The following is a 10,081-nucleotide window of genomic DNA, read 5'->3' as shown; positions in this document are numbered from 1 at the left end:
AATTTCTATATTTCAAATCTTAAACTTAGTTAAGTTTGTGACAATAAATATATGATATTATTGAGAATAAAAGTTTTATTTTTTCAATTAGTATATTTATTTAGATTCACTTAGTTTTTACTTTGTACATCATTCATTTAAATTACAGAGAAAAATATTATTGAAAGATAATATATTGACGATGATATGAGAAAAAAAAATTCTATAACCTTTGCCATTTCATTGCTCTCCACACAAGTTTCAGCTGTAACATGACTTTTCTCTTAGTGAATCTCATATGCTAGATAAATTTATTTATTTTTGAAAAAGATTTTTGTGTTAATAAAAAAATATAAAGTTTAATTTCTCAACAATAAAAATAAAATAAAAAAATAATCAAAATATAAAAAGCTCATTGTAATTTTTTAAATATTTATACATGAATTGAAACAATAGTTATATAATATTAATTTATGATTTAGATGTTTTAAGCTGAAAAAAACTTTTAAAATGAATTTTAAAGTAAAACATACCTAACGTTGATGTTCGTGTTGTTTATTTTTTTTTAATAGGAGTGGATGATATTTACAAAAACAACAAATAAAAAGACATGTTGTGTGGACCTAGCTTCAAAAGCCCACGCACTTCTAATTATTTTTCTATTGGGTTAGGTGTTTGAGCTTGACTATTTTGTATTAATTTTTTTTATTAGATTTAGATTTAAATGCTATAAAAAACCACAACTTTTTAGGTTCTTACGATGATGTTAGTAATTTGTTTTTTAATTATTATACATCTAAGATAAAATGATAAGTTTATAGATATTCACTTTATATTTGTTTTTTTAATTTTTAATATATTTTTGACATTATTTTATCATGTTTATTTTTTCAATCACATAAGAATACTTAGATTTTGTTTGAATATTTTATTATTAAATAAAAAATATTTTGAAGAGCTTTTCACTCATATATCTTAATATGTATTTTTATTTTTATTTATTAATTTAATATATAATTAGTGTTGTTTTTTATATTTATTAATATATATAGTTTTTTAATTTATTTTATTAAACACGTAAAACAACTATTTTGCACACAATCAAATTTTTTATTATTTATGGTTGAAGAAAATGTTTACAAATTTATTTTTGTGATGTAAAACAAAATTTGGTGTGTCCGACGGGCAAGTGCTCTTATTATTAGTGAAGACAAAAACAAGTGGACAACGTAACTGACACGAAAGACAACACCTTGACCACACAATTAATGGAATAGCCATCACACAAGTGGAACGCATTTTACCCGCTACACACACGCACATTGAGTGTAATAAAGATTATTTTTTAAAATATATATTAAATATTTTTAATATTAGTATATTAAAATAATTAAAAAATATAAAAATTAATTTTAAGTAAAAAAATTTAAAATTTTGAGCAAACGATGTTTTGGTTGTATTATCAAATGCCCTTTAAAATAATATTTTATATCATGATAATGGTTGCTTTTTACTTAAAAATATATTAAAATAATATTTTTTATTTTTTAAAATTTATTTTTAATATTAACCCATTAAAACAATTCGAAAACATCAATTTTTTTTTAAAAATATAACAACAATAACAAACACTCCATAAAAAAAGCATTTAAATTTAGCCAGTTTGGCGAGAATTTTTTATATTGTGGTTGCGATTGTTTTTTAAAATATTTATCATTTAAAAATATATTTTTTAATTTTTTAAAATTTATTTTTGACATCATCACAATAAAACGATTAAAAAAATATAAAAAAATAATTAAAAAAAAAAAATGGCAAACAACTACAATGGCGCTTGCAGGTACTTGCAGAAAAAGCTCGTAGATTTTTCACATCCTAATCGTATGATTCAATTCACTTTATCTCCTCCCTCTTTTGTTTGTGTTTATCATGAAGTATTCACAAAATAACAAAAAGAAAAAGGGGGTCCGTCTTTATTAAAACCGAAACGCATAGCCATCGGAAAAAAACAGAAAAAACACTCAATGGCACAAGAAAATTATGGCGCGACATGAAAACAATGGTGGTGTCACAAGAGAAAATATAGCCCACAAATACAAGGTGCTTGGGCCACCACATTTCTTTGTGAACCGTTCGTTTTTGTGGTCCTATCCTATCTGCAAACTGAAATGAAATTTGACATGTTTCAGGATAGCCATGTAGCAGTAGCATGCTCGTAGAACACTATGCATGTCAAGATTTCGCAGGAAACATGATTCAATTAGACATGTTTCACCTAATTTTATTTCATTTTCTTTATCATATGTTTTGTTGCTTCTCAAGCAATGGCCATACATTCCCTCACAACCTCCCCAGCTTCATCACTGCTACTTCCGCCGCGAAAACTGATTAAATCAAGTTTCATCCAATGCTGTAAAACCCAAAATGAGAGCATTGAACTTTCTACAAATGGGAAGGCCAGTTTTCCCGAAAAGAGTCTACAAAAACAACCGTTAAATAATCTACCTCCCAGGCCTCGCCGGATAATACTGGTTCGGCATGGACAAAGCCAAGGAAATGTTGATGAGAGTGTCTATACAAGGATCGCTGATCCGAAGATCGCCCTCACTGAGAAAGGAAAGGCCCAGGCTGAAGAATGTGGTAAGAGAATCAGGGAGATGATTGAGAAAGATGAGGCGGATGATTGGAAGGTTTACTTCTATGTGTCACCATATAAAAGGACTCGTGAAACATTACAGAATTTGGCCAGAGCATTTGAGCGCTCAAGAATTGCCGGTATGAGAGAAGAGCCTCGTCTGCGCGAGCAAGATTTCGGTAAGTTCCTTCAGACACTGTATTAGGCCAATGATTGGAAGCAGAAAAGAGAGTACATGCAAAGTGGAAAAAACCATTCAAGCCTGCCAGTTTATGTGTAAAACAGATATTTATTGAATGCTAATACAATCTGCCTAAATAAATCCTGTTCATGTTTTTCTTGAAAGGCAATTTTCAGGATAGAGAGAGGATGAGAGCTGAAAAGGCTATTCGAATGCTCTATGGTCGATTCTTTTTCCGATTTCCCAATGGAGAATCGGCAGCTGATGTTTATGATAGAGTCACAGGTTTGTCTAATATCTTAGCCTTTCTCAGTCGCGAAGAGAAAAATAAAGCATTTTGATGCTATGCAGTGTTAATGAAACAGGATTCAGAGAAACACTCAGAGCAGACATTGATATAGGACGCTTTCAGCCTCCCGGTGAACAAAGTCCAAACATGAACTTAGTGATAGTTTCTCATGGTCTCACACTTCGTGTGTTTCTAATGAGGTGGTATAAATGGACTGTGGAGCAATATGAGAAACTCCATAACTTTGGGAATGGAGGAATGGTCGTCATGGAGAGAGGCTTTGGTGGAAGGTAATTCTTGTTGTCTTCTGCATTTCTGATCTGCAGAATTGAGTTTGGGGGGGGACACTTGACGAAGTATTTTGCACACAATTCGATATTTTATAGGTACAGCTTATTGATGCATCACACTGAAGAAGAGCTAAAGGAGTTTGGATTGACAGATGAAATGCTTATGGATCAAGAATGGTAATTATAAAACTAATCTCATATTTTAGTATACTTCAAAGTTCCAAACACAATGCTGATAAACGATCATATCGAGGTTTTAATTTTTCCTTGTGGTTTCTGATCAAGGCAAAAATTTGCAAGACCAGGTGAATTGAACTATGATTTTCCTATGATGAATTCATTCTTCACCCATTTTAAACATGACGACTGCCAATGATGAATCAAAGAAAGATGTACGGTTTCCTCAACTAGTTACGCAGATGTAGAAGAAGTTGAACCTTGTCAAGCAGACTGGAATCAGAAAGCAATGATTAGCGGCGTTTAGGGCTGCGCCTTGTAAGACTAGCTGCGGTGCGAGTTCTTACTATTTGGCCTTCTTTTCTGGGGCGTGATTACTAGGGTTCCTCCTTGTCAAGTCTGTCATGAAGAAAAATAGTTGAACTCGCTACCAGACTGTAACACTTGTAGAAACATACAATTATGTGAAGGAAGACAATAAACAGGGTCTGCCACAGGAAAAAGGAGGCACAACTGTCTAGATACATTTCTCTAATTAACATCTCTGAGAATGATCCAATCGATGGTTGAATTGCTGTCAAATACTGTGAAATGTAGGGCGTAGCAAAATCAGAGTAATGGCTTGTTTATGTCTCTTCCTATGGGTATAACTTCAAACACGAGCACGATAAAATAAAATACAGCTGAATCATGGCCAAGAGAAAATGGAGATGCGGGGTATCGATCCCCGTACCTCTCGCATGCTAAGCGAGCGCTCTACCATCTGAGCTACATCCCCTGTTGATTTGTTTGAGCTAAATATCTTATAGACATATAGAAAGAACAAAGCCACATGATGAAATCCCAGTTGCGAGTCTAGCTTCTTGGTCTCCAATAAATTCTTTGATGCTTTAATTTGAACAATCTGATAAGGTGGCCTTCCTGTGGGCTTGGTCAACCAAATTGTTTGTGTTGTCCAGACTCCAAGTTACTGCATGAAGTTCTTTACAATTCTAATACGGTTAAATTTCACCAGCACCGTTGCTTGCTGGGGTTGGTTGATTGTTTCATCAGTCTTTTAGCAGAATTTGAGTTTGATTCTTTTCTTTTTAGGATTAATTTGTAGGCAACGTGAGCTCTCTATTTTAACACTTATTTTCTTACTAATGAATTCTTTCATTCATTCTAAAGGAGGAAAGGTGCCATTGCCATGAGATTTTGGACCCCCAAAAAACATAAAAGAATAAAAAAACCTAAAGGTGACAGTTTGATGAGCAGTTCATTATATAGTTTGTGATTGGATATGTAGCCCACGGCAAAAAGGATTCAACACAGCCACCGTGCTAGATAGTACTTACTGTACGGACAGTACTGATGAAATATTTATCAGTACACTTTAGTGATTTGATAAGAAAAGCATTCTCTACATTGATTCAAATTCCACCAACAGCCCACCTTAAGTTACTGTTTGGCCATTCAGTTGCAAGTCCTTGAAACTAGGTTTCCAAATTCCAATGAAGCTTTCATCACCAGTCACCCTTGAACTTGCAGCTCTGATCTTGGGTACATTACATGTAAAAACTAGTCAATAGATTGCAAATGGAAGCCGAAACTTTGTTTCAAGATTCTCAACCAAAAAACAACGAATCATATATCCGAGGTTTTTTCAGGCAACGTATCTATACATGCAAACATTGCCCAAAAGAAAAGGATTGAACAATTTTTCAACATGAGAACAGAAATTGCAAAGAAATTGGTTATTGCCAATAAATACAGCAACCATGATTATAATAACCAAGGAGAAGAAAAATGTTCAGCAGGTGAGGGAGAAAATTAAAATGTTCTGTAGAAAAAGGAAATTTGAAAAGGATACCCGAGCCTTTATTTATTGCTTCCTTCCTGACATATGACACAGTTTCGAGGAAGTTCGGTTCTGCCAACAAGGCCATGAGTTTCATCATGCATGATGTTTCAAAAGAACATACCAGCATTAACCCGTACATAAATTCTCAAGTATTGACACTGAGAGCCCGTTGCATTTCTCAGATATTCATATTATACCATAGTTAGCTACATTGTGAAAGACCAACCAATCCAAAAGGATTCAGACATAAAACCAGCAGCGATCTTGGTCTAGAAATAGAAAACAGATTGTCCCCTTCAAACAGAGAAGCAATACACTCAAGTGATGATCATAATTTAAAGAACAATTTTATATATGATGATTAGAGAACACCTAACCTAACAAGATAACAAGCAATGTAAGAGTAATAAAGAGAGATAACTACTGAATTAAGTATCAAGTTGAACAAAAGAAGCAATCTCTATTATTGTTTAATCCCAATAAATTGTGGAAGTAGCATCCAAATTCTTTCAATCTTCTTCCAGACTAAACCTAGCTATTTCAGGACTCAAAACACGCCATTCACCTCTATGCAATTTCCACTCCAACATGATTTGTTGGCCCTGGTTTAGAAAGGAAGAAGAATGAGAATCGTTGATTTGCAGTCAGGACCAAACTGATCACAACTGGCCCGTAAGAAACCATCACCTCTTCACCATCATATCCTGCATCATGGAAGCTCTAACTTGTTATGAGTTCTCAATGGTTGCAGTTGTAATTCTTATTGGCCGTGTCCTTTCCTGCTCACCACGACGTCTCCAAAATGCCCTCCTCCACCAAACTTCAAATCCCCTTTGTATATTAGGACAATCTTCACCAGAATTCAGAAATCGATCAAACCAAGCAAGCAAAATATCCTGCTGCCAAGCTAGTGGCAGAGTTAAAATTGTGTTACTAAGACCATCTTCAATCAAATGTCGATCAAGGCCTTTTGTTGCCCTCCTCATCCAACCAAAATCATCATAAAATGGCACTAACCACGTCTGTAGAAGCAAAGACCTTGCTTCTTTGGAAGCCAACAGCTGCCCCTTTCCGATCCCAACAAACAACCTAGCTGTAACTCTACTAACCTCATACCTGTGAATAGCTGGAATTTTAGAATGTACAGCAGACAATTCAGATTGAGAGGCCCATGTTTTCAAAAAATCTTCAGCGATCTGTCTATCAATCAAAATATCCAAAATCCAATGCAAGTTATCTGCTTGCCGCGCAATTTGTCCAACATCATTCAAAACCCCTGAGGCTGCCCGGAGAAAATGGTCTTGAAGCAATTGCAAACACCCATTACATGCCAAGTACAATGACTCTTTCCGAAGGTCATTCTGAGAAGAATTCTCACGAAGCATCTTCGACAATAATCCTTTCATCTCACGCCTCGCTTTCTCATCCTTCCCTTCCAGAACTACATGTAAAAGCTTGAGAAGCACTTCTTCATTGTCGCCACCATCTTGAGTTCCATTGGTGACTTCAACAGAAACCCTCTTCAAAACTTCACTCACTCCAACCCCTTCAAGGCGAAGCTCCGATAGAAGTGAAGCCACCTTCTCTTCTTCATCCTCAGCCCATGGAGCAGCCTCCAAGTACTCCAAGCAAGATAAAACCCCAGCATCAAACCCAATTGCTGCAGAAACCTAAAAAAAGAAAAGGAAAAAAAACACAATAAACAGATTAAGCACCTCATGAAAAAATTCAGTCAACAATAAAGATCAAAACTTTCAGAAAACAAGAACAGCCTGCATTTCCTCAATTACCAAAAACATAAATAAAGTTTTTAACTGTACCTATCTATTTCCATAGTTTCTTCTCGAGTAAACATATCAACTTATGTTAAAAAAAAAAAAACAATTTACTTTCTATCTCTGCTGTCTCTAACAACAAAAAAAATTAAAAAACAAAGACTTTACCTTTAAAATACCAAGAACTCTAGACACATCCTCTTTCATAAGCTTCCTTCTCAGATCCTTACAATACATCAACCTCAGAGTCTCAATATAAACCTCAACATCATCACAATCAGCAATCTCCACAACATAAGGAGCAGACATCCTTTGTTGCTTATTAGCCCACTTATCCGACAACTTCACTGCAAAAAACCGACTATGACCCACCAAGATCTGCCTATGCACATTCATTGAAACACTAATACCATCTTTAGAACTCAATGTCAAGTTCACATCACTAGAACTCGAATCATTAAACTGATTACCAGGACTCCTGTTTCCCAGAATGTTAGTTATACGTTGCAAGATTAAAGCTTGTCTATCTTGAACCGACATTTGACTGCTCTGTGTGTTTCTGACATTGATATTTCCATTATTACCGATAATGGGTATCTGGGTTATGGTTCTGGGTTGCATCTCGGGTTCACTAGCCATCATTTCAAAAAGGGTCGGGCTTGACCGGGGTTTATGATCAGGTGGTGGAGGTGACATAGGGTTCAACAAACCGGCAGTGAGTGCAGAGTTAAACTTGGTAAAACTAGAAGGGAAAGATGAGTGTTCAATTGGAGAAGCAATGTGGTGGTGGCCATTTGCTAGTAGTGTTGTTGTTGTAAATTCCATCACTGGTGACTGACTTCCTGGAGACAACAGGATCTTGAATTCTGAAGGTGAGGTTGAAACCAGGTCGGGTTGTGGACTATGGTTAATGGGGAAACGGGTTTTCTGTGGAGGCGGTGATGGAGGAGGCGGAGTTGGGAGAGGTTTAGAAGCTGGACGGAACCAAAAGTTATCTGGAGAGGCTATTGTTGGTGGGTCATGTTTTCGGGTTTGGGTCAAGTAGCAGGCGGATTCAGAGTTATTTGTTGTGGTGGTGGAGGCAGAGGAGGAAATGGTGGTTTCACGGAATCTACGGCGTTTGGGCTTGATGGGCTGAGCTTGGACTTTAATAAGTTGAGCTTTGGTTGTTGAAGTAGTGGTGGTGGTGGTGGCCATGAGAGTTAAGCGTGTATGCTTGTTGTCTTTTAGTTGATGGCATCGGCAAATGGGAGAGGGAATGGGGGCTGTTTTCTCTGATCAATAAGATGTTGAATTAAAAAAATAAAAAGGGGAGAAGGATACGAGACAGAAACAGCGAGGAGTGAGAATGAATGATAAAAGCAGCATTTAATTTAATGCGAACAAGAAAGGAACTTATTCTCTTTGTAATATTATACGTGAAATGACACCCTCACGTTCACCCACAGACGACACTGTGATTTTTATTTTTATTTTTATTTTTGAAAATATGTTAGAGATTTTTTTTTAAGTGTTTTGATTTAGAAATATTTTAAAATAATATTTTTTTTATTTTTAAAAATTTATTTTTAATATTAATACATCAAAACAATTTAAAAAAATATATAAAAAAATAATTTAAAACTAAAAAAAATTAAAAATACAGTTATACTGCAACAAAAACGACAGCTAAATCCCTTCTGTTTATGTTTTGTTTGAACACTCCAAGTTGGATATAAATTTCCCTCATTTTCACCCTTTTTGTTTTGTAAATACTTTTTTAGCCCCTTTATTAAGAAATCTTTCATTTTGACACCACGGTTTTTAAAATATCCCAATCTAAATCCCACAGCATCCTTCTTCTTCTTTTTTGCAAGGAATAAAAATGTTTAAATTAACGAAGAAAGCCAGACCATAAAATGATACCATACAAATAAATGCTCATAAAAAATCAAGCGACTCTACTTTGTTTCTTGGTTGTTAAATAGCCTTAAAAAACTTGTCGATGATTTCATTTTCTTTCATTTTTCTCGTCTTTCTTTCTTCTTCTCCCTCCATGTTCTTTGTTTCTCGTCTTTCTAAAGGTGGGCTAGCCCCTGGCTCTTGCTAGCTATTCATCAGCCAAAGGTCCTCGATTGCAGCTTTTTGAGAAACCACTGAGTGTGCCCTCGGAGCTGATGAACTACACAGATCAAAGTGAAACATCTCCAAATCTACAAGGACTAATAAGATTTACCCTGCGGGGCGGGGAATGGAACGGGTCTCTTGTGATTTTTACGCGGTGAGTCCGCCAGGTGAGTGGAACTGTGGAATTGCTGATTCAGTCTATAATAAGATGAGAGAGGCCCCACGTAGTCGCTGACAGTGTCTGTTCTTGTTTCATTCTTTATTGCTGATACCCACTGCTGCTTGTGTGCTTGCAGTGATGTCTCTAGTGGGTTCATTGCTTGAAATTATGGGATTATGCCTGCTATGATTATTTTTATTTTGATTATTGGATTTGGGATTTCATTGTGGACCAGTTAATCATAGAGGATTGGTATTTATTATTTAACTATTTGTATTGTGTGACCATGACTTAATTGTGTCTTTGTAAATGTGTTTATGTAAATTTGGTTTTTAATAAAGCCTTCGTTTGTTTGTCGGGAAGTGATTTTTTGAAAATTATTTTTTAAAATTTCATGTATTTGTTTTCCATTATGAAAATTAATCAACGAAAAACACTTTTCAGTCAAGGAAAAATTTAGTTTGATTTCTAGAAAAGTGTTTTCTTTTTATTTTGAACGGAAAACACTTTCCAGAAGTTATGAAAAATTTAGAAATATCATATTATTTGATGATTATATCAAATTTGATTTTCAAACTTTTGATTGCTTTATATATATATTCGAATATTTTTTTTTCAATTTCATCATTAGAATTTGATTTTTATA

At 34.8% G+C, this 10,081-nt stretch overlaps 2 protein-coding genes and 1 non-coding gene across 4 annotated transcripts; 1 reads left to right on the top strand and 2 right to left on the bottom strand.

Moving 5' to 3' along the window:
- Positions 1–2,137: 2,137 nt before the first annotated feature.
- Positions 2,138–4,133, top strand: LOC7490913 (phosphoglycerate mutase-like protein AT74H). Of its 2 annotated transcripts, XM_002304478.4 has the most exons (5): positions 2,142–2,793; positions 2,961–3,080; positions 3,161–3,374; positions 3,471–3,551; positions 3,660–4,133. In XM_002304478.4, exons 1-5 carry the CDS (start codon positions 2,304–2,306, stop codon positions 3,748–3,750), a joined length of 996 nt encoding a protein of 331 aa, XP_002304514.2. In that variant the 5' UTR covers positions 2,142–2,303; the 3' UTR covers positions 3,751–4,133. The 2 variants fall into 2 exon arrangements, with proteins under 2 accessions (XP_024452771.1, XP_002304514.2); XM_024597003.2 differs by lacking the exon at positions 3,660–4,133 and having other exon boundaries at positions 2,138–2,793; positions 3,471–3,555.
- Positions 4,134–4,256: 123 nt separating this feature from the next.
- Positions 4,257–4,329, bottom strand: TRNAA-AGC (transfer RNA alanine (anticodon AGC)). Its single transcript has one exon. It is a non-coding gene; the product is annotated as a tRNA-Ala (tRNA).
- A 1,390-nt stretch (positions 4,330–5,719) lies between these two features.
- Positions 5,720–8,532, bottom strand: LOC7458193 (BTB/POZ domain-containing protein At1g63850). The gene is made up of 2 exons (XM_002303566.4): positions 7,338–8,532; positions 5,720–7,064 (listed from the first exon to the last, which is right to left on the bottom strand). The coding sequence occupies exons 1-2, from the start codon at positions 8,364–8,366 to the stop codon at positions 6,123–6,125; spliced, it is 1,971 nt and encodes a 656-aa protein (XP_002303602.4). The 5' UTR covers positions 8,367–8,532; the 3' UTR covers positions 5,720–6,122.
- Between the last annotated feature and the right edge of the window lie 1,549 nt (positions 8,533–10,081).

This window comes from Populus trichocarpa, chromosome 3 (genome assembly GCF_000002775.5).
Source record: "Populus trichocarpa isolate Nisqually-1 chromosome 3, P.trichocarpa_v4.1, whole genome shotgun sequence".
Taxonomy (NCBI): Eukaryota; Viridiplantae; Streptophyta; class Magnoliopsida; order Malpighiales; family Salicaceae; genus Populus; species Populus trichocarpa.
Note: the sequence above shows the minus strand (reverse complement) of the source record. Positions and strands in the feature narration are given on the sequence as shown.

Excerpts from the sequence above, each read along its gene's own strand:
- LOC7458193 (XM_002303566.4), bottom strand. The coding sequence starts at position 8,366 with ATGGCCACCACCACCACCACTACTTCAACAACCAAAGCTCAACTTATT. Across the intron at positions 7,065-7,337 it reads GAGTTCTTGGTATTTTAAAG|GTTTCTGCAGCAATTGGGTT; the intron begins GTAAAGTCTTTG and ends TTCTTTTTTTAG.
- LOC7490913 (XM_002304478.4), top strand. The coding sequence starts at position 2,304 with ATGGCCATACATTCCCTCACAACCTCCCCAGCTTCATCACTGCTACTT. Across the intron at positions 3,375-3,470 it reads GAGAGAGGCTTTGGTGGAAG|GTACAGCTTATTGATGCATC; the intron begins GTAATTCTTGTT and ends GATATTTTATAG. Across the intron at positions 3,552-3,659 it reads ATGCTTATGGATCAAGAATG|GCAAAAATTTGCAAGACCAG; the intron begins GTAATTATAAAA and ends TTTCTGATCAAG.